A 24251-nucleotide genomic window follows, 5' to 3' on the forward strand; every position below is an offset into this window, starting at 1 on the left:
GTTTCTTCTAATTTATAATCAATCTATGTTGCAAGGGCATGAACAACAAAATATTTAAAAGTACAATGTCAAAATTGATCCATATTTGACATCTTTGCAGTAGTATTATTAACTTTCATCTGCAAAATATTTATCCAAATTACACTCCATCAATGAATTAACTCTGTTGGTGTTGGCCATGAAGAACAGCAGCACTTTATATACTACAAAAATACGTGTGTGACTCAAAAATGAAATAATTTGCATCTATTTTCAGTCTTAATGCAGTATTTTGGAAGCAGAAAGAATCCCCTACAAATTTAGTTAGTGTATTTCTGGTGCTTGAATCTCACAAAAAGAGCCAATATCACATAAGAATATACTTTTTTTTTTCTTTTTTGTAATATTTTGCAGTAGCATATAGATTAGATTGATAAAGTAATATATATATACATATATATTACCTGTTCTTGCCTCTCCAGCCACTTGTCCACCATGGGATGACTGGCACTTAACGATGAACGAGCATTGTCTCTCTGAAACTGGTTAGACCAGCTACTAGTATCTCGCGGTAGGCTTCTGTAGTTTTCATCTTTCTATTTTAAAAGAAACAAAAAAGTATCTTATAAAAAAACAACCAGTCCTTGCACATTATCAATGCAGCTGGTTATTAAAATCATACAAAGAGAACAAGGACAAAGGAGAAAGCAGGTCTGACTGGTCTCAAGGACCAGAACATAAATTTGACTGCTTGGTGTGTGCATAAAGATATTCCATGTCAAGAGCTCCCCTTCCTTAGCACCAGAGAAGTCCAAACAGCCTTCAGTGAGTTTGCTGCTCCCATGTGTGTTTCACTACTGGCCTTTTCCAGCTTCAAACCTCTAGTGCACAGACATCCCAAGTACATCCTCCATCAGGTTTTCAGAATACCCAGCTCCTTAAAAAAGCAAACGCAACATACAACATTTCCTCTAGAAACACATAAGTCCAATGCAGAATTTCTCCAAGTCCCCGAATGCAGACAGTTTAACAGTTAGAGGTGTCTCCTTGCTCCAGGTATGCTCCTTTCCACTGGAACAGTATGCTAAAGTGTTCACAATAGGAATTTCTCATCCCATGTCATAAGGCAAGACTATGACTGGTGATATACTTCTTTCCCCTTAACTTCTCAATATTAAGTGTTTATGTGTAACACATAAAGTAAAGCGCTCACACTTGCAACTTGTTATCAAGCCTGCTTTTCTCATTTTAGAGGGCTTTCACCCTGTTTCTGTTTGCTTGTCTTGCTGAGAGTAAACAAATGCAGCCATATTTGTAAAACTTCAGCAGACAGAGATCGTGCCAATGGAAATACACGTATCACACTGAGACAGATTTTTTAAGTCTTTTCAATAGGCGAATAACAGTTTGAATTTTTGTTCCCACAAGTCCATATTCCTTGGCCTCTAATGGTACCTAGTCAATACAAATTCTGATCAGTAAAAACACAAGAGGTAGATTCTTAATGTTAAGAGTTGCCCTTAGCCCAAAGTCAAACTGATCATTTATACAAGTTAGTTTCCTCCAATTAAAAGCATATATGGAACTGAAATTCTCTTTAGCCTTGCAAAAGATTGAAAAAGCAGTAAATATACTATAAGGATAAGCAGAGTAATTTTTTCCAGTCAATATTTGTCTTTCAATCTTAATTCCAAATCAGACAGTCTTAGAAAGAGTGTCTGTTTTTATGCATTCCTGAGGAAGTAAATTAGGGTTATGGTGCCACATATTTAACAATATTACTGCCTCCAAAAATCTTAAAATCTCTCTCTCAAAAATACAATAATATAATAATAATAATTAAAAATCACTGTACACCGGTAGTTAAATACTTTTTCTATACTTTATTTATTTCCTTTTAAAATCGATACTTCATTCCACTATCATAAGGTACTTCCTTCCTGATTTAGGCTATCAATACTTATTTTGCGTAGCCCAGTATTAGTCTGATACTCTAAAGCACAAACAGTAGCATCAGTTCCCCTACAGTCTCCTCTTACAATTTGATAACTTGTAAGAGTGTACCATACTTTGTTAGGAAACTGAACTGTCAGTATAACTGTAATAAATAGAATTTTCAAGAGCTTCAATGGTGAGAGCAGGTTTTTTCCATACTTATCAAACTTAAGCTTTCTTAATTGATGACAAGTTCTTTTTTTGAAAGAGATTTTGTAGTAGAAGTAATCAGTTTCAAGATATTAAAGCTTGAATTCAACCAGCACAAGGTATTGTAAAAAATACATCTGCACAAGTAACCAGCTGAACAAATCCCCATCATAAATTAGCTTAACCTCCCACAAATGAGTAAAAACTTCATATCTTTCAACCACTAAAATTTTCCACTTTTCCAGTGTGGTTAAGCACACAGCAAACTTAGCCTCTTGCTTAGGAGAGGGAGAGTGGAAGGCAGCTGATGCTTTGTACAACTGTCTGTGTGCAGAGCCATAAAGGACAGGAAGCAGCATGCAGAAATTGATTTTTTCCTAATACTGCTCTTATTCTATTCTCCTCCAGAGACAGAGGTTCCTATAAGCCAAAACAACAATTTCTTTTGCTCAAAGTTCTGAAAAGGTATTACAACAAAATCAAGATCTGGACAAAGAAATAAAGAAGGATCATTTCATGCACAAAAACACTCCATTCAGTTGGTGCATGAGTTACTGTTAACCGACGGTAATTTGTTATTAGACAGACCATCATCCCATCTGAATGAATAGACATTTCTGCCTCCTACGTAATGAGAAGTTTTCTGTACCTTTGTATTTTATAAATAATTCCATTTTTCTATTGATTCGTGTTTACAGTTTTCAGTACAAACATTTAAAGCAGACTTCTTTTATCCATGCTACACAAAGATCTCCTTCCATGTAGCACCCACCAGCCACATACAGCAGAAGTTTTTGTTAAAGTGAGAGCAAAGGGAAAAAAGATAAAAGCTGATCCAGGGGTGTGTTCAGGGAAGTGTCTTTAAGTCACTGAGATACTAAGTGGCTCTGCTCTGAGTTATGCAGGACAGCAGTACTGCTTACAGTTTCTATTGAAACCTCCTGCTGTAAGACATGTCTTACATGCCGCAGCACACAGTGCAGATGAAATTATTTATTCTAAGAGTGAGTTAAATTGGGCCTCTGTTTGGTACAGAAGATACTGCAGAAATTCTGCAAGGAGTTCATGCCTACTGATATCTGTACTGTCCAGAAGAATACATTTCTCCCGTTTACCAGAATATTTTTGCTGTAGTCCACTTTCATAGAAAACTGCCTTCCTCCTACTGAGATGCACACCAGTTCTTTTTATACGGGAAGTGTCCAAAGTTACTCATCAACTTTTTGGATGGCAGAAACAAAAGCTGGAATGGAGCAGAGATGCATTCCCTGAGAGCTGTGCTTTGCAGCTCAGCTCAAAATATCATTACTATCAGCATGTAACAAAAAAACTTCTTCAGGGCTGGAATCACACACAGCTTTGCCGGTGTTAACCAAACAGCAAAACATAAGGAAAACAACCTGCCATAGGGAAGCACCATGCTTTCTTTGTTGCTGAACCAGCTGCAAAGCTGTTTGCCTTCTAAAGCAAACAAACACACATATTGTAAAATATGCCAATGAACAACCCAGACCATTTTTCTTCCATTCAGCATGATTCAGCATTAGCGCGCCTGATCTAAACATCCAACTGGAAAGGTGTATGCTGCTTTTAACTTCAATACAGTATCACAGTATCACAGTCTCGTGCGGGTTGGAAGAGACCTTAGAGATCATCAAGTCCAACCCCCGGGATTTGAGCCCCTGTGTAGCACAGCGGCACTTCTACCACTTGCGCCACAGGGGGGGATTCGAACCCGGGCCCTCCGGTGTTGCAACGCGGCATTCCTACCACTGCGCCACCGGGGCACATACCATTAAGAGAAGATTTTATAGTGCAGAAGCCATCAGGTCACAAAGGGAATTCTCATTTCTTCTGGAGCTGCAGCTGGAAGCCCTCCTGAGACTGGTAATGACATGCATCATCAGTTACAATTAAATGCAGTAATTTTAAAAAAAGGTTCTTTCTCAAAATTCTTTGGGGACTGTGGGCAATGGCAAGTTTATGATATTTGAAATGAAAATTGATCAATATAACTCTAAAACTGTCAAATCACCATATTGCCACTGTACTTGATAGTAGCATTCTGCAGTATTTTTAATGAGAATACAGATTCCAACTCCTTAAGTTTTAGTTCAGTGTACAGCCCCTGCAGGGCTCTGCTGGAGGCTTGGGTGAAAGCGACAGAAGTGAAGTGCTTTTGCTGTGCTTTTAATTTCAGATGATTTGCAATATATAACAAGCTTCTCATCAAAGACTTTGCAGCTCGTAGATAAAATGATGCATTAGTATGATCCGTGTACTTTAATTACTGGCTGTCAGTGCATAAACTCATTAGTGATTGTAACCTGCACTTGTACCACTAAAGACTCCCAGCACGATTAACACAACCAGAATGTCCTTCACAGCGCATGCTGACACATCCATGTCCACTACCTCATTTACCACTACATCAATTTCTAAATAGTGAAAGAGTAGTGTATTTTTCATTTGCTTTTATCTTCTTATGTCTAATGCAAAGTGTAGTGAGTTTTGAGGGTTTTATTTCTATATGGAATTACAACAGGAGGTAAACAGGTTGAAGACCTCTTCATGGCAATTCTCTGGAAGGAGATTGAAAGATCTCTACAAAGCTGCTTAACTATTTCTACAGCAAGTTATTCACCTCTCGTTCAGGGCCTTCAATACAAGAAACCATCTGGGACTCAGAAAATGTTTGGCTGTATCTTTTTTCATGTAAGCAGAACATTTTGGAAAAGGGTTTCTGTTATATTTTGTTTTGTTTTTTTTGCCTTCTGACAGTCTCAGATTGATACCTCCATACTGAAGAGAGACAAGACTTTGTTTAATCCTTTGAGGTTACAATTTCATTTGACCAACTCTGGGCAAGTGTCTATAAATACATTTATTGGCTCGATCATTATAAAAGCTGCTCTTCTCTTTTTTTATGATCCACCGTGTCCATGCTAGACAGTGGTCAGTTTGATGTCACACATTAATTCTAAAAGCAGCAATTACCAAAGCATCTTTATGTAAATACGGATCTGTCTGATACAAATTTCAGTTTACTAACGCAGTAATATACACTCATTTTTGCATGCCCTTTGAAGTTTCGGTAAACAGACCCCTGTTTATTTTATTGTACTGGGTTTTCGTTGCTTTATGGACTTGAATAAACAAGACCAAGTGGACCCTCATTTCTCAAAAAATAAACAAACAAAAAACTGTATCTTTTTCAGGAAAAATAATTATATATAGGAAATTAATAAACCCAGTAATGTGATGGACATACAGAAATTCACACACACACACACACAAAAAAAAAAAAAAAAAAAAAAAAACCATACATACCATACATAGAGGTCAGCTGCTATTCAGCAGCAGCTTTTTATGAACAAATTATACCAGTTTTCATGTTTTCCTCAAAAGGAAATGTACCAGTCAATAAGTAACTCATTCCTCATAAACACCCACATGTCTTAAGAATCTGACACAACTGCATTGTTGATCTCCCTTTTTCCTCTCAGAAAATTCAGCTTATTTTATCATTCTACATTTCATTTTCAAAGCTTGCTTTGTTTTGCAGTGTATTGAAGAACACAACCTCTGAAGATACAATAATCTGGATACAGCCTAGCCATCAAATGCATGCAGCAAGGATAGGGTCTCATTCACCCATTATCAGAAACCTCTAATCTTAGGCCATTCCCCAAAGAGTAAAAAGAGGACTCCTGAATTAATGAAGTATCTCAGCTTTATGCCTATTCTTGGCTTTGACCTGCAATCATTTCCAGCCAACTGGTAAAAACTGCCTTAGGATACAGGAGATGAATATCTAATATTCTAATAAAAAACATGGTCATTTGCATTCCCTATTTATAATGGAAATAGATGTGAAGAATGACAACTCTGTAGTTATCTTGATGACTTTAGAGAATCTAGAAAGATTTATCTTCAGAAATGACCCCTCCTGTAGCTCCATGAATTGAATTAATTTGTTATGCATTGATAATAGCTCATTAGATGCCCATGAGGAGAAAGACAATTTAAAAGCCAATGTTATGCCTAAGTTCTATCATTTTATGTTCAGAAATTTCCAAACTTATGCAATTCCAATTCATATATTCAATGGTGTCCTTTGATTGACAAGGAAAGACCGACCTGAAAAACAGCAGTGAGCAGAGGTCCCGAAGAATAGACAATTTCCTGCACACCTGGTGCTGTATGAAGCTATACAGTACCAAAGAAAATGGCCTAGGTTAGGAATAAACTAAACTATGTCTCATTGCATATCCAAATCATTCTGTTGATCTCTCATGTTTACAAAGGAAAATAAAAAATGTAACAATCTTTGCAGGTAAACACAGAAAACTGAAACTTATTAGGCAGGGTGTTTTGATTTTTCTCAGACTGAGACAGGAAAAAACGCTTCCTAATCAATTCACTCTTTATTTACTATTCTCACAATAAAACCTCAGAAAACATAATGCTAAGCAACCAAAGTAGCATGTGATAGTTGTTATTTTGTAACTACAGTTCTGAAACTGGGTTTTACTTCTGTAAGCTTCTTGAAAGAATGCTAAAAAGGCATTGTTTTCCATAGCATCATTTTAAAGAAAAATAAATGAATCAGTCAGCTTAAAAGGCTATGAAGCTACAGTTCTTCCTGTACACATCATACTTTGAAAGCAGTTTCCTCTTCTCACAAAATAATGCCTCATATTTTATGATGTTGGCCTGTGACGTCAGAGACAGATGTTGGCGGTATGGCATTAAAGGTGGAACTTTCCCCACAGTGCTTTTTGTTCCCATGTGACAGCAGGACAGCAGACAGGCAGTCTGACTGAGTGGCATCTGCCATGGAAGTGTGGATGAAGCAAAGCTTATAACTTGCCAGTACTATCCTGATAAGTGCAGGTAAATGCTTTAAGGCATACCTCTAAAATGAATATTTGAAAGTTTCTATGGTTGTTTTTATGCTTAGAAAATTGCACCTGCAGGCCAACAACAAAAATGCAGTGAAGGGGACAGGGTAACCACGATAGCTTCTCAAGCTAAGAAAACTTAGTGTTTGTGTCCTCCTTGTATTAACAGATGACCAGAGAACAGCAGTGACTTCTGACCAAAGCAGTGGGGCGGTGCCCAGGTGGCAGCAAAGCAAGGCCTGCAGGCGGTAGCAAAGCCTGGAGGCAGCAGCTGTGCCCTCCCTACCCTACAACCACTAGTCTCTCCCCTATCAGCCCTTACTAAAACCACAATTGCCCTATTTAACAATATATAGAGGGGACTCAGCAGACCTCTCAGGAAAGCACTCAACTTTGAGGGATTAATTGACTCCTCAGACTTATAAACTCATCTCAGGCCTCAGCCAGACTCTTTCCTGATGACTTAACCAATGAAGGACAAGCAGCATTTGTTTCAGACCCAAATTCAGTCCTAACAGAAGCCCAGTAGGTGAGTAGACTGTTCTAGTTTTAATTCCCACCTGGTGAAGTTCAACATTTTCCCCTCAATCACACTACTCTGAGACTACTTTTCTTGCATGACTAGTACTCATTGCATGATGACTTAAATTCATTTAAAAAAACAACAAACACAGCAAAAAAAGGCTGAAATAATCACTGCTGGCACTGCTCAGACTCACATCAGGACACTGCAGGAAAGCCATGCCTGCTGTGTAGCTTGTACTTTGAATTTTACTGATTTGCTTTGGACTTGCTTTGCATCAATATACAGCCCTGGTAATATGAAAACAAGGCAGATAGGTAAATGTATGAGTATGCATCTGCAGGAACATTTAGTGTATACTGCAAATATGGTTTAAACACACAACTCTGGGTTACAACTTTATAGATAAAAACTGTCCAAAACTGAGATCTAATTGTGCATCTCTAATCTATAAAATTTAAAAATAAAATGACTAAACCTGAACTTCCAATCTAATTTTCCTTTTCTTTCATAATTCAATCTTTCATCAAGCTACTATTTCAGGCCCTTGGTTTTTTTTTTATTTTACCCTCCAGCCCAAGGAGAGCTACAGTAACATAAAAAATTGAAAGAAACGGAGATGAACTTTTGAACATGGAAATTTACAAGTATATGTACACTTAGATGAACGGCAGAGTAAAAGTCAGTCATTCATTACAACTTATATTCTTCTGTAGTTGAGAAGTCCGTGCCTTCAGTATAGTTTTCACCACCTCTCTGAAAAATGCTATATACCACTGCTACTGAAGGAAAACTATAAACATCCTGTACATGTTCCAACACTCCTCCATCACCAGGAAGATACTCAATCACTCAGATCCCCTTAGCATTCTTAGCACTGTGTTCTCTCACGTGCTGACCAGACACTGCTCACCCAAGCCCATCACACAAGGAGAAGGGGTAGCAAAGCACTGGAAGAAAATGACTTATTCTTCCCACTTTACTGATGAACAACAGAGACTGAGAGTGATCAGCACACTAGCTCAGCCTCAGAGCAAAGTGCAAACGAAACACAAGCTCTCAGATCTTTCCAGAATCTTGCACTAATAATCTTCTGAGGAGCAGAGAGGAAATTTGATAGGTGGGCTTTTACAAATTGATATCTCACAAAAATGAAAGGGAAAAAAAAAAAAAAAAAAAAAAAAGGGTAAATGAACAAGAGATGAAGAAAACTGTAATTTCACTTTGGATTGTTTATTTTGCTTATTGGCTTTTTCCCTACTTCTTAGCAAGTCTGGTCACAAATGACTTTTCTATTCAAACAGCTGAATTATTCATATATGTAGTACCCAGCAAACAGTAGAGTACAAAATCCAGTGATACACATTTTCTGTTATCTCTCTGTGCACCAGACAAGGATTTTTCATTTTATATCTCCCATTCTCAACATGCGACATTTTGAATGTCAGAAATGCTGAGTTTTTCCATTGAGATTTTAATTCTTATGGCACCAAACTATTACTTTGTGCAGAAAGCCGGATTCTTCTCAGTGGTAAGCAGTGAAGTAGCAAGAGTCAACGGGTACATACTGAAATACAAGTATATCCATAAGGGTCACCAAACACTGGAAGAGATTGCCCAGAGAGGTGGTGCAGTCTTCAACTTTGGAGATATATGTATACAAAACCTGACTGGACAAAGACCTGAGCAACCTGATCTGACTGATATCACCTTGAGCAGAGTGGTTGGACAAGACGACCTAAAGCAGTACCTTCCAACCTCAGCTATTCTATGATCCTGTGAAACTCGTGAATTTTACACACATCAGGAAAACAGTAACACATGCTATGTTTATTTTATGTTGCACTCTCTCTGGGTGCATTTGCTCTATACTATTTTATCATGACATGATAAGCTACCAGCAATGATTTTCTACGCAAAGAAAGAAAACTGGTGCACATAACTTTTTTTGCCTGTTTTCTTTTTTAAATATCTATTCCTCTCTCTCTGACAACAACATTTCACTACGCCATTTTCAAAATGACTCAAAGCTAAATGAAACCAGTTTTCAGTTTGAATCTGATCTCGACATGGACAGATCATTTTTGTTTGGCATATACATCTCATATAATGCACACATGTTTTTTTTTTTCCTTTGTGGCTAAAGAAAATAAAAATTGCATTCTGTTTATAAAGAGATTTAGAGGCACAGCATCTTTCAGAGGAAAAAAATTTAAATGCAATAATTTGAATATGTGTATATATCTGTCTCAAGCCAATAAGAAATAAAAAATTCTGCAAGAGGGGATGGTGAGAAACACAAAGCTTTATAGTTAAGGGATTTGACACTACATGAGATTTAGGTCATTCTTACATGGCTTAGACTTCTTTCTCTGCAGTTTATGGAGCCCATAAAGATAAGGCTTCTAAGCAGGAAAAAAGCATATCCTAAAAACAGTTATTCCTACAAGGCATGGCTATTCTCAACCTCATATACAGATGTGGGAAACCTACATAAACAGACCAGCAAAAAACCTGGCTGCTGACTAAATGGCAAAGGCAAAAAGAGGGAAAAAACTGATGTGCCAAGTATATTCAGCTATGTGTTTGCTGTTGATGATCCACCCTGCAGAGCATGTTGCATGCCATTTGCTTTGCTCCAGGTGGGTGAATCCAGGAGCGAGAGAGGCACAGAAGCCCATGCACAATCATTTTTCTCTCCCATTGCTCTCTATCAGCGTACATTATTGCCTCTTTATGCTATACCACTGCTGTTATCTCAGATGCAACAATACATGAATCAAACTCAGAAAAGTCACCGTGGGAAATTTTTCATAAGCCACATAGTCATGCTATATCCCTGTCTCAAGCAATACAGATTAACTAAATTAGCAGTATAAGTAATTTGAAATAATATGCAACTCTTCATCACAAACACAGGTGCAAATTTAAAAAAAAAAAAAAAAGAAAATCATAAAGGTGGGGTGGGGGGAGATAATTAACTCACAGTCGTTATAAGAGAAAACATATCTGGTTGTTGCATTTATGTTCTTGTACACTAACACAAACATCTAAGGGAAAGGAAACACAATTTTCATTACTGCAGCTCTTGTTTTAAGGGCAGCTACTTAAGCCAGTAGGCTTTCATTCTACATTATTAAGACTGTGAGCCAAATTAACAGTTATTCAGAAAAGAAAACATCAAAAAAATTTTCTACTGTGATGGAAGGAACCACGTCTGGTGCACCTGAGCTGCATACAGTCTGTTCAACTGTACAGTTCAATAAAATTCAAACAAAATTACAGCTTGCAAATCAGGTATTACTGCAGGCCTTTGAGAAGATATTTTTACTAAGAGATTTCTTGTTTCATTAGAATGGCTCAAGGAAGCAAGAAACGTGATTAAGCCAAGCTCTGAATCACTATGTAATGCAGATATGTCTCAAGCACAAAATTCTATTTGAAAGTTATTTTAATATTCACTTTTAAAAGAATCCTGAGAACTGAATTTACCTAAGAAAATGGTTGATGATCATGAGCTGACTTTGTAAATACTTGCACAGAGGAGAAGACTTTATCATTTGACTGAGACCAGTCAGGAGGATGCAGAAGGAAGAGGTCAGGAATTACAGAGCTGACTACAGCCTCCAATATTACAATAACTTGTATTAAAAATCCATAATCACGATAATTCTTCAAACACATGAGCACTATTGGATAGAAAGCATCAATGGTTTCAGACAGAAAGCGTCTGGTTTCAAGCTGCTCTTACAAGGTTTAAGTACAACCGGACAACACAGGAAAAAGTCAAAATTCCAATTCAAAGGAAGCACAGAGAGCACTGACATATCACAAGAATAAACATTTTTCTTTTCAATAAAGGGATATGAAAAACAAATGAGAAATCACTTCCATCCTAATATATAAAGGCACTGTAACTTCATCAACACGATCCTTCTCCCGTATTTTTCCTCTTTCCTGGTGCCCTTATCTCTTTTTATGTGCCCGGAACTACTGGCATATGTCCTGGCTCTTCACAGCCTTCAGTGCATGGCAGCACTCTCTCCTCTTAATTTCATCTAATCTTGGGCATCTGCCCATTTTCCTGCCATTTCAAATTGTTCTTACCCAAAATGAAATAAACACCAGTGAGGAGCCTTCTCTCACTTGCCCCTGAGAAATAAATCCCTTCTGCCAGATACATGCAGCTTCTCTCTGCTAATTCCACCAAAAATTGGACAGAGTTTCTACCTGTCAATTATTCCTCTTTAGAGGTGACGGGCTGAAAGTAATGTCACTTCTTAGAGTCAGTAGGTGGATGAAGCTTTTGGCAACTCTCCCAGAAACCCTTTTCTTGTTTCTGTGAGAGACATATAGATATTGCTGGGGTAAAGTTGCTAACCTACAACTGTGCTGCAAATCTCAGCCCAAGAACATATGTTCTTGTGCTGTCAAGAAAAGGAAATGCAGTAAAAACATTACGTAGTGCCAACCGCCCACAAAAGATATATGGGTGCTCAAGCCCAATGCACAGAGCAGAAAATTAAGATTGTTCTCATTGCTTTGCTTGAGATGTCTGTGTCATCTATAATCAGTGAAACAATCTGAAACAAAGCACAGCCATCTCTTTTTGTTATTCCGAGTAGCTTAAGAAAACAAATAGTATTGAGTAGTCATTATAGTTCAAACGACCTAAATATACTTCAAAAATTCCCTGTTAGTATTTGGGTACGTGATAGATTCTTTAAATGTAGAGGAAATAATGAATTTTAGAATAACAATGCAAATGAATTTGCTGCTAGTATTGGGATATGAAAGGAGAATTGTTAATATCAGTTACTAAAAGAAATAGGATTCACTAATAAATCTTGATGAACACGACGGAATCAAGATGCTGGCAATACAAACAATGTAGCACAAATTCACTCAGTGAATATTCATAACATATGGTGTACAAGCAATTATTATTCAATTGCAGTTGTTTACTGCATCTTATCTATTAAAAATAACCTACAAAGCAATCAGTTCTATTTGAAGGACTGATGTATACAGTGTGTAAAATAAGATATAAAAAAACCAACAGTATAAACATTAACAATATCTGTTGTGCTAACAAATGTACATTAGTTCTCCACCATTTTCCTGATTTAATATTCCTTTGTCGCTAGCTTCCCATCACAACGTGAGATCACATGTTTTCCTTTCCATTTTGGTCACCATGCTTCAGTAGACATCAAATATTTTCATGAAAATCGTGAGCAAGTTCATAATGAACAACTAATGATGCAAGAACATGAGTGTGAAAGATCAGCTGCTGTTCAACTCTCCAATTTCTGCTAACTTCACATACTAAAAGAAATCTGATTATGCTATGTCTGGCTCTCCAATATCTATGCTAGTGGAGTAATGAAGTGCAGTTTCATTATCATTTCAGAAAAATTAACTGAAAATAGTAACACTTCAAAGGGATTATCACTTTTCTCCTCCAGATCAGAATACTATGAAATACTTTTCAGATCAACACACACTTCTGTGTCACACCAGCACAAGTAATGATATACCTTTACCTACCCAAAATTCTGATCAAGGCGAGACCTAGAGACCTAAAGATAAAGACCCTGCATTTTGGTCAACTCTACTTAAAGAAGAGTGCAGGTAGAGATACTGAAACGACATTGGAAAGAAGAAGAAAGAAAGAAAAAAAAAAAAAAAAGAAAAAAAAAAAAGGAAGCAAATATCAGGCACATAAAACTGTTTTAGTTTTAATAACATTAACAAAGAGAGATAGGGTTTGTAATTTTTGTTTTGCTTTACTTGACTTGGAAAATGAAAACTAGCATTGCTGTGTCAGAAAGACAGAGTCAGAGTAGCTGTAGGCATGAAGATTATTCAATGACATTAGGACTTCTGCAGAGATCAGTGGAAATCATTATAGAGACTATTTGCATTCAAAGAAAACATGTGACAGTATTTAGGTCCAATTGGCAGAATAAGGAGTAATCAGAGCTTCGGTGGCAATTAATGGTGAAATCAAACATTTGTAATGCCTGCTGTGGGTATCACTAAGGGCTTCCTCAAAAGGTACACATGAAACTGTGTTCAGCTGATAGTGTGGTTGGACAAGGTCAGGAAATGCACATTTACCCATTAAGAGAAGGACAAAAAGAAAAGTCAAAATGTATGCACATTTCACATTTACTGAATGAAGAGGAGTAAAGAAATATACCAAAATATACCTTTCTGTCGTGTGTAGTGGGTACGCCAGGGGTGTTCTGCTTGAGAAAGCCCGCTGTTGTGGACCACCTTGTGGGGTTTTTCCGTGAAGGCTCTTCTGAAGAAAAATTTGTATCACTTACAGAGGTTGAGAGGCCAATCAGTGCAGGGTCACTACTCCGCCGTACATGAAGAGGCATATCTGAAGAATGAAACAGACAGTAAATAAACACTGACTAGATTTAAAATGTTTTTCACATCAGGAAAGAAAATTTTTTTCAAGCTCTGGATGGGTGGTTTTGGCCAAATGTGATATTGTAGAGTATGTGGCTACTGACCCAGCATAGTTCCTCAAGGACAAGGTCTGCTTCTTTTAAAACCACAGTCTCGCTGCTTGACCATATAAGAAGGAAACAAGAGCCAAACAAAACTCTTACCCTAATACAGCTCTTTGGTTTGATAAGTACAAAATGGTATCGCTACCATCTGTTGGTTGCTGTGAAAAACACAAAAACCACCTAAGCTTGAACAACTGACTGAAGTAACATAAATGTAAAGAGCAAGTAGACAAACAGTCTCATGCCAAAACCAGGAGTGGACTAAGATTACACTTCCTGCACCCCCACAACATGCTTGTAGTGTGGGTACCACCAGCCGGAGCATGCAAGAGATGGCAGAGCAGCCTATCTGCAGGGAAAGGCAGCCTCCTCAGCTTTGGAAGTATCTGTTCTGTTCTTTTCTCAGAACACAAGGAAGTGATCATTTTCTGCTCTGCATTCTTCCTTCTCCTGATAGCTGAAACAAGATCTGTGCTGATCTATCCCATTTCCCTTAGCTTTCCAACTAGTATAACTGACAGGAGAAAAAGATTTCATTAGTAGTAAACCATGCAACAGACAGGTAGGCAGAAAAAGAAAGGGATTTGTAATATATGTGGAGGTCAAAGTTTTGGAAACTTTGATGGCACATTAGTTTCTCTTGAAATACAACTTCATTTTTCCATTTTCATTTATTATCCTACAATAAATATCCACACATCTGTAGTGTCTGTGCCCAAACAGAAGTTTGACTGCTGGCATTTGTGACCTCTTAGCACTCTCCCACTCAACACCAAAAAGGAGGTGATGTGATTTATCAGCCTTATTTCTCTTTACTGCTACACCGAGAACCTTGAATGCAAAGCAAAAAAGGTGAAAACTATGGCAACATAAGCAGCAGAATCACCAGGAAAGGCACAATGGCCAACAGCTGAGAATGATAACCAGGACTATTTTTCAATGCCACGATCAAATATTTCCTGAAGAAGGTGAAGGTTCATGTCTCCCAATACCATCAGGAAAACATAGTGGTAGCAGTCTGAGAAGTGACTAGTCTTAAGCTTTACAATGTTTTTATATTAAACCTACATACAACAACATTAAAATACAAAATCTCATTTTATATGGCATTATAAACACACAGAGGAATATGGTAAATCATGCTACACAAAAAAAGAAAAAAATATGCATAGCTGAGGTTTTTCAGAACAATCAGGAATCATGCTGCTGAGATATGCACAAGCTGTACATGGCAAAACACCAAAACACTCGTTCCATTTCAAGTCCAACCTGGTAAGCAAGGATAACAGAGGATTAATTGGTATTTTTCCTACAAACACTGCATTATTTCCATTTCCTCTGATTTTATTTTATTTTTTCATTTTCATTACAAAGATGTTCACAAGAGATAATTTCTTTCTAGCAAAGAATTCTATTTTTCTTCTATAAACATGTATATAAAAGTATAATGCAACAAGGAGTGAATAAAATAATATTTCAGGAAAGATCCCATTAATTATGCAGAAAATTATTTATGGTCTTCTGAGTCAACTTCTACTTCGAGTTTGATTACTCAGTCTATACTAATAAAACTCATAATTGAGAGTTTTGATTGTTTTGTCTTCAACTACTTCAAGTTTCATGAAGCAGCTGAAGGCAAATCTCCTCATTTCCCTCTAGATAGTAAACATAATAAAAGTACACTATCAAATCACCAGAGATCTATATAACAAAGGTGCCACAGCTGTGGTCACTGGCAACAACAGCACAGAGCATAATGAAGTGACCCATTAACAGCAGTGGCTGTGCTTCTGGCTTAGCTCCGAACATACACTCTCATTTATTGGATTAGTCTGGTCAAGAAAGAAGGTCTGAACTATGAGTGTGCCACTTAAGAAAAATACCAATCTATATTTGTTCCAAGCAGCAGCCCATGAATATTATCCTGCTTGCCTTAGCTACCCACCCTACAACAGGGAACTATAATTTTCAAACATGAGTTCACTTACTCCTTATGCTCCTACATCTATATATATATAAGCACAGCGAATGCAAAATGTTCTTCTTTTTTACACTCTTTCTTCAAATTACTTGACAAAACAAAAGTTCAGTTCAGTGAACTTCTGTAAGAGGAGAAGCTGAATTTCTAACCAAGAAATAAAGGAAGAAAATGGTCAGTAATTCTGGAGAAGAGAGAGAAATTCCGTCTGAGTTGGCTTTTTCTTCATAGCTAAAACATCAGAGTTTGAATGATGCGAAGTGTCAGAGACTTCACACAATACATAAAGCTGACTATGCAACAGAATTCGCAAATATGAATGTTCTAAAGAAAACACTAATGAGAGGATTTTCCCTAAAAAAAATCTCTTTGGTAATGAGCTACCTTTAGTATGGCCCGTGTCATTTTATTAAGGCTAGCTATTGATGCACCTACAGGCATTTATCATACACTTCTCTCAAAAATGTAGTTCTGTCAATACAAAGATACAGCTTGATCATTTCTAATTGTTCCTTATGAAAACAGTTCTGTAGATAAGGAAATCTGACTTGTATTACTAAACAAAATTCACAATTAAGTGATTTATAAAAGGCATTCATTTACGTGTTCTGCCTCTACACATTTTCATGGTGAAACTAGAAACAGACAGATGGTAATTTTTATTATTTTTTTGTTAATGCTGGAATGAGAGAAACAGAGAGAGCTTTAGTGTTTGCTCCTTGGCAATGGACAATACCTCATCAGGTATTAATCCAGGAATTAAATCTTACTCATGCTGTGTTAACCACAAGTTCTAAATATAATCTCCTGTACTCTTCAATTCTATTCTGAAAGGTTTCTGTACTGTCTGTTAAAACAACAATAAAAAAGCATATACAGAACAGATTTTTCTACCAATATACTGTTGGTTGCAATCTTCTGGTTTACTTAAATTTATAGATTTGAAGAGGATATCCTTTAAAATATTAAAAGAAAAATCAAAGGAAAGGAACTTAATAATTAAATCACTAGATGAAGTATGTATGGGACCAATGCAATGTCACTGATTTCAGGATGATGGCTGATACTGTTTGAAGTCTGTGGTTTCTTTGAAGAGTGGATAAAACAGCAATGAACTCTAATCACAAGGCTTCAAATTCTCTGTGGCACTAATGCACTGTAAATATTGATTCGCTTCTGCAGCTAAGGTGCCTTTTAAATAAGCACTTGAAATGTTAAATCTAATAATGAATTACAGGAAGTTTTAAAAGTCTAAGAATTAAGGAAAAAATTAAATTAAAAATCATGAAAGCCACCACTAACTCAGTTCTTGAGCCATATTCAAGGACTTTAAGTATTCAGCAACAAGTCCAACACTGGAACTTGAGAAAGAATTATGTGTGACAGAGAATCCCATTAAGTTATGTATATGGCCACAGTTATGTTAGAAAATGGATATTTGTAGGATAAATCCAAGCTGGGTAACAAAATGCTCACATTCATAACCATGAAACTTTGACTGCAAGTCTCATTTTATTAAAAGCAACAGCAGTTTCACTATAAATTATACAAACAGTCGATGTACATTTTATAACCATCTTTAAATGCTAGGAACACAGAGTTGTACCTTTCCTTCCTGCCAGCAATTCCATTTTTATTTTAAAAGGGTCGTCACCTTTTCTGATTTTCAAATAAGCATACGAGCAAAAGCATGAGAGGATCTGGCAAATTTCATCCATAAAGCCGTATGCTTCATCTCGCCTGCAACCATGCACTGCAAAGGCTGGTGGTCTTTCAGTGCAAAGCTAATATATCTATGTTCTCTCACCAATTTCCTCTAAGAAATGACTGGGGAAATATATATATATACATATGGATGGATGGGTACAGCATAGCCAAGACAATTTAACACTGTGAAGATCTGAGCTGATGTTTCAGTTCCTCACTGTCACGGCAGTTTGCAGTTTGGCGTGTAGTGAGTTTAAGACACTGATATAAGAAATAGACTTAAGGCTGTTTTTGTCCACCTCACACAATCAGGCCCAAAGCTGATTAGCAGACCTAAGTCAGACTATTTTTTCTCCACACTCACATGAGTTTTCTCAGGGAAAACAATGATTCAGTAAAAGCAAAAAACCTCTGTGGAAAAGAGTATGTTTCACCACAGATATTTCTCAGGTTAGACAGCGTCTTGAAGAAAACGTGCACTATGTACGTTGCGTTGCATACACAAGACACACATACAACCTCAGCAACAGTGAAGTGGTTTAATGATAGGAGACATGACTGAATGGCTTCCCTGCCTGTGCAACCCAGCCAATTCATCCTAGCACTCGAGTCCACATTGTCCTTCAAGAAAAATGATTAATTAGGTCTATCCTGGGACTCTGGAGAACGGGGCTGTTTCTTTCAGCTTAAAGTACTTGAAAGTACAAGCTAAGATTTCATGAATATTTAACTGAAATATCTGATACAAATATTCAGATTAGCATGCAGTTTCACACAGCTCCAAGGGCAATGGTTCGAATTTCAGTGGGCCCAGTCCAGCTCCTTGTTCCACTCTGCTGGGCACAGCAACACACAAACATCCCTTATGACCTCTGAAATCTCAGATCCCCCAAAGCTGATCAACTTTCATTCCTGGAAGCCTCCAGAGGCAAGATGATAATGACTTCCAAAGATCGCTGAGGCTGCCACAAGCTGGACTACAACTCAGGTTTTCAACACTTGTTCTCTTCAGAGTGAAGAAAAGCAGTTGGAGACACAAAAAAACCAACTGACTGTGAACGTATCTACAGACTGCATTAAACCTAAAGGCAATGAACATTAGCCAGCACTTCTCTTCAAGATTAACAAAACAGTACAAATCAAAAAGTAGGCAACTTTAATTTTAAAAGAAAAAAATATTAAAATGATAAGCAGTTCCAGGAGGTAAAATACTCCTTGGACAATTGTGTAAACTTTCCTGTAAGCAAACTCATGTATGGAATATGGATAGCACTGCTGGGAGGGATGCACAATGGTAGCACCATGTAGCCACACACTACCAGTTACAGATCTTTTCAGAAACAAAATTTTAGGAATAACAGCAAAGGAAAAACTTACACGTAACACTCACGCTCTCCTGGTGCAGAGCACTGTTTATCCCTCAGAAATCCATTCCACTTATGTAACTACCGTTTAACAAAGAATTTACAACATTTCTCAAAATGAATATTCTCTAACTGGTGAAAATCTAAGCCACAAAAAAGTCTTCTCTATACTTATTGTTTCCCCAGATTTATCCTTCTGTTACTAGCAATCTCTCTTTCACTCACAAATCTATATTTTCCTTTCATGCGTCACACATGGTTATAGCACTTCCCATGGTTTTTGCACGGTGTTAAGCAATACATAACTTCACCTCTACCTTAATTCTCGATTGCTGTTCATTTTTGTAACTATTATTCTGGTCTTACACTGTTCAGAAACCATCCAGGATAGTGTCGAAATGTCATCATCTGCGGAAGAATGGATGACAGTAAAAAGAATGCAGCCAATCCATCAAAAAAGTCATAACTGACTTAGTATCGTTTTCAATTTCTTCTAGTAAAATCTAAGTTTTCTATTTTCTTAACCATGCCTGCTCAGTGACTTTAAATTTAAAAATAAGAAAACAACAACATGCCACAGACATTTTAATAACAAAGTAATGTTAAATCCTTGAAAGGCTTAAAATAACAGTCTTCCTTCTTTCTTTAATATTCTTTCTTCTTACTTTTGAATACTGATATCCAGGAAGAAAAAGATGATTGCACCTTGAAACTCAATCTACTCAGACACTGACTTTTAAAGCTAATTAGTGAAAGATCTTTAAAACTGAAATTAAAATTTAATTACGTACACTATCTCCATTTCCTTTCTCTGGGCTTTTTTTTTAAATGCAAATATCTTTGCATGCCAAAAGAAAAGACAAAAATGTCAGATCTTACAAATGTTCTACTCATTTCTGTCAAAAATTATGTTTCAGTATGTTTTAATGAGCTGCAGTCTAAGTTTTGGGAGTGCATTCATCGAGGCTTTTCTCATATCATTCTAGATTATCCTGTTACCTATTTTCATACCATTGCCAGAGATCTAGGAAGAATGCACTTATGGGCCCCAAGATGTGGCTAATTATTCTCAAATAGAATTCTGCTCATTCTTTCTTCAAAAATTCATACGACAGTAGAAGTGTCATCAACTTTATACTTCTGAAATATTTTTGCTTACATCAAAGAGTAAGCCTAGCTAATAAGACTTACTGATATTTAGTTCTAGCTATTTTATACTAAAAATTGTATTCCTGTATCTTCGTTCAAAAGTAATTTTGCTGCACAGGCAGGAGTTTGCAATGACAAGAGCAAATTCCTAACTACTTTGAGTTGGTAACACCAAACAAGTTGCTAAATATTATTATTCTTGCTACAATTTTGAAAAATCCCCTAAAACTGAACACTAGAAATGCTACTGTTAGTAAGAATAATTACCATGATCTGAAATCTGTATGTTACATGTGGTCTAAATTCTTTTTGTGGGATTGTAAAGGCATTCACTTAGAGAAGAAGTATCCAACTTTTTCCTGGAAAAAGGAATTAAAAACTGGGGAAGAACGAGAACACACCGTGGTTCTTTCATGAGTGAGTTTCAATCAGAGAAAAACAGCAGTGGGTGGGAAAGTAGTGTAAGAAAGTAGGGAAAGTAGCAGTAACAGGGGTGGGAAAAATGTGCCAATACTCTGCAATGCAGGATATTACTTCAAAACTAGTGGTCAGCTTCTTCAGCCTATTTTCAGTTCTGACTTTCCTAAAAATCAAACTTTCTTTCAACATCTGTTGCTGACACAGCCTCATACATCACCTCCTGCATGAGGTGGAAATTCATATGTGGATCACATCCAGATTCCAAGGAGTTAGATAAGCTGGATTGTAATTCAGCAGGTGTGCGTGCAATTGGCAGGGGACCTCTTGTTACACAAAGCTTTAAAAAGCTGGAGCAGGAATTTCTCTCCCACCCTACTCTCTCTCAGATCCCAACATAGCAACCACTGGATCCTGATATACAGAGCTGGTTGACTTTTCAAACTGTAAAGGTTTGCATGGCCCTAGAGGAGCATCATGGCTGCCCATTCACAGCACTGCTGCACTCCTGTCCCAACATGGAGGGAAGCCCTACCTATCAAGGCTGTCCAAACAGCACTGGCACAGCAAGGGAATGAAAATATAAAGCTTTTCTGCTGGGTTTTAGAAATAAACAAACGTGGATTGGTAAAAACATCACAGCACAACCATCACTGAATAGGTCAGCATGTATATAGGGTATGGTAAAGAACAGATGGCAGTGAGGATGATATTTGTATCTTAAATCCTTAAGCCACAAATGAGTTATAAAAGAACGTTGTTTACCCTGGATACATTTGAAACAGTAATGGAACAGGTATTTCTTAGCTAGTTATCAGATGAATATTCCATCTCTGAAAGTGTTTGGATGCTAATCTGGTGCATCTGCCTACTTCCAAAGCCTTCCCTACATGGAGCAGACACTGAGTACCCAGCCCACCTTCTCCACATACCAACGGGGCAAAGTAAGCTCCAGCCTCGCTCCATTTGGAGAAGTTAAAAAAATAATCAAAAAGCCAACTGAGTGTTTTTCAGACATGAAGATGAACACATTATATGCAGTTCACGGACCACTGTGAGGCAGCTGAAGGCAAGACTTTTGGGGTACCAGTACCAGCAGGTGGATCCGAACACCTGTTGCCCAAAATCCACATACCTTCATGACAGAACTTACTGAGACAGATTTTTACAGAAGCATGATAGTTACGACAACCAAGAAGATTTTACTGCAATAAATTAAAACACTTTAATCAAACATGATCTATGTGTATATTTTCAAATCTATATGCAACTGAAGATGAAAAAAAGATGAACAAAAGACATGGGAAGGAACAGGTACTACTGCCCACTTCTTAGTTTCTGACACAGCAAAAACAAAAAACAAAAAACAAAAAAACTGGAAAGAACTTTCATAACAAGATATAGTGTACACAGTCCTGAACACTATTAAAAATGACTAACAGCTTCTGTAATCTTAATGGCACTTGTTCTTGTTTCCATGACAGAAACATTTACTAGGATTATTAGAAACATGTTGGTACACTCATGAAACATGTTCTCATTAAAGCTTATCAAATCCCCGTGCGTTAATGTTTCACTGAGCTAAGAGCTGCCACTGATGACCAAGACAAGCAAAAGAGTTTAACCAATGCCAGGAAAAGTCCATGTCATATCATCCCACATGCTCAGATAACTATTTTTAGCAGATGGCTCTTCCACACAGCTCAACTAACTAACACAGATCAAAGGCAAAGCTCAAGAGCACAAGGATCTCCAGGTGAGAGCACTATTTTCCGTCATCCAGCTCCAAGTACCAAGCTGAATCCCTGAAGACAAATCAAGTATTTGCGTGTTTAACTGAGGTGAAATGCCATCAACCCTTCCCATTGATGGATGCGCAGTGACGGAGCTGCCGTGCCTAGGCTAGAAACGTGATGTTGTGCCTGGCCTTTTGCTGAGGTGGGTCAGAGTGTGGTCTGGGAAGCCATGAAAGGCAACAGGGGACAGCACAAACCTACTGGCTTACAAACAACTTACAAACAAGATCTTTCCAATTATACGAGTGGGGAATAAGCTGCTATCAGCACTAAAAGCTGAAATCTACTCATTAGCTCTAAAGGCTAAAGACCGCTTCCTGCAAAATCTCTGGTGTTCCCAGTAGCCAAACAGGGAGTAAGGCAAATTAGACTACACTGGAAGTTGTTAGTGCAATTGTTTAGATAATGCCCACAATGGGACAATAAAATGGAATATCTGCTCCTCTCCAAGGAGTGATGGACCAATAGACAGCTTTAATTCTTCTTCCCTACTAGAAGCGTTTCATACTCATCAACTATAACTCCTTTTTTTAAAACTAAACTGAACAAGTAGTGGGAAACCTCCCTGCTGCTTTAAATACCTGCAAAGCTGAGCATTTACATGTACTTTACCAAGCCCTCACAGCAACAGGGAGCCTGAATTGTTCTCTTCTGGAAACACAGAATATTCTCTATACCTTGGAGAAACTTCAGCAGTTTCCCTCCTCCCTCCTCCCTTGTTCACTCTGGAAACATGTCGGTACTCTGCATGCTTAATTACTGATTTCTCACTTCTATTTTTTCATTTCACATTGCTAAGGCTGAAGAGAGTCAAAAATTATTCCTAAAAGTTCAAAACCAAGAATAAGCAAAATAAAAAGATCCTCAGCTGAAGTTCAAAAAGAAATCTCACTACATGAAAGACATGCATTTTTGGATCAATGACTTTACAGGCTTACAGTTGCCAATTTTCATTACAATTTGTGATTGGTTCTAGCCTAGTGATGACGATCATCTTTCATAGAGGAGACACAGCATCAGCCAGAACTAACAGAAGATATTTACTGAAATACTATGGTATATAATTCGTGCCAGAATTTGTAAGGTTCCCATCAGCTAACTTTTCCAAGCTGTCTCCACACCACAAGCCTCACTCCTTATATCATCCTATAATAAGACACAACAATTTGAGATTATCTGTACAAAGAAAGGAGACATAAGGCAGGCATACTTTTAGTTTACAAAAAAAAAAAAACTAATTGCAAAAAATAATTATGAATATTCATTTTATACTACTAAGGATTTTTCCTTCTTTAGTTTATTGTTCTGCAACTCAAAATGTATTTATACGCTGAGAAAAGGAGAGGATATTCACTGTATGTTATGTCGTCCTCTTCCACAAATATGAACAATTGAAGGCTGTTGCTTGAAAAGGAGGAATCTCAACAGATTAAATCAACCATCCAGGCCAGGAAATGCAGAAAAAAATGCCTCCTTGCATGCCCAGCATTCTGATATGACCTTGCAGCATCAAGGCTAACAATCTCAGCCTACACAAAAACCATATCCAACAGCAAAACAGGAATGTCAAGGGGTCACTATCCACCTAATAGTCAGCAGGAAGGTGCAAGAAGAAGCTACCTTTCTGCATGAGGGCACCCAGGTCTGCTTTTGGGTGCCACAGCCAGTAGGCAAAGGAAGTCTGCCCCATATGCCAGTCCTCAGCACCTGTAGGACTCCCTTACCCAGTCTGTTTGCTGCATACCTCTAAGATACCACT

General features: G+C 37.4%; 1 protein-coding gene across 34 annotated transcripts in view; it reads right to left on the reverse strand.

Moving 5' to 3' along the window:
* Nucleotides 1-24251, reverse strand: part of PARD3 (par-3 family cell polarity regulator) — a 424727-nt gene that overhangs the window by 247872 nt on the left and 152604 nt on the right. For 24 of the 34 annotated variants that reach the window (XR_014943142.1, XR_014943141.1, XR_014943139.1 and 21 more), the window contains exons 4-5: nt 13767-13945; nt 444-575 (exon numbers count right to left, since the gene is read on the reverse strand). Coding sequence is in view for 30 of the 34 variants with exons in the window: in XM_085538886.1 (XP_085395012.1) it covers nt 444-575; nt 13767-13945 (311 nt within the window). In the remaining 4 variants the exon portion in view is untranslated. The remainder of the gene's footprint in view (nt 1-443; nt 576-13766; nt 13946-24251) is intronic. The other 10 variants (XM_085538903.1, XM_085538900.1, XM_085538891.1 and 7 more) reach the window with 1 other exon arrangement.

The sequence above is a fragment of the Coturnix japonica genome, chromosome 2 (genome assembly GCF_054131305.1).
Source record: "Coturnix japonica strain WE chromosome 2, WE-NBRP24, whole genome shotgun sequence".
Lineage (NCBI taxonomy): Eukaryota > Metazoa > Chordata > Aves > Galliformes > Phasianidae > Coturnix > Coturnix japonica.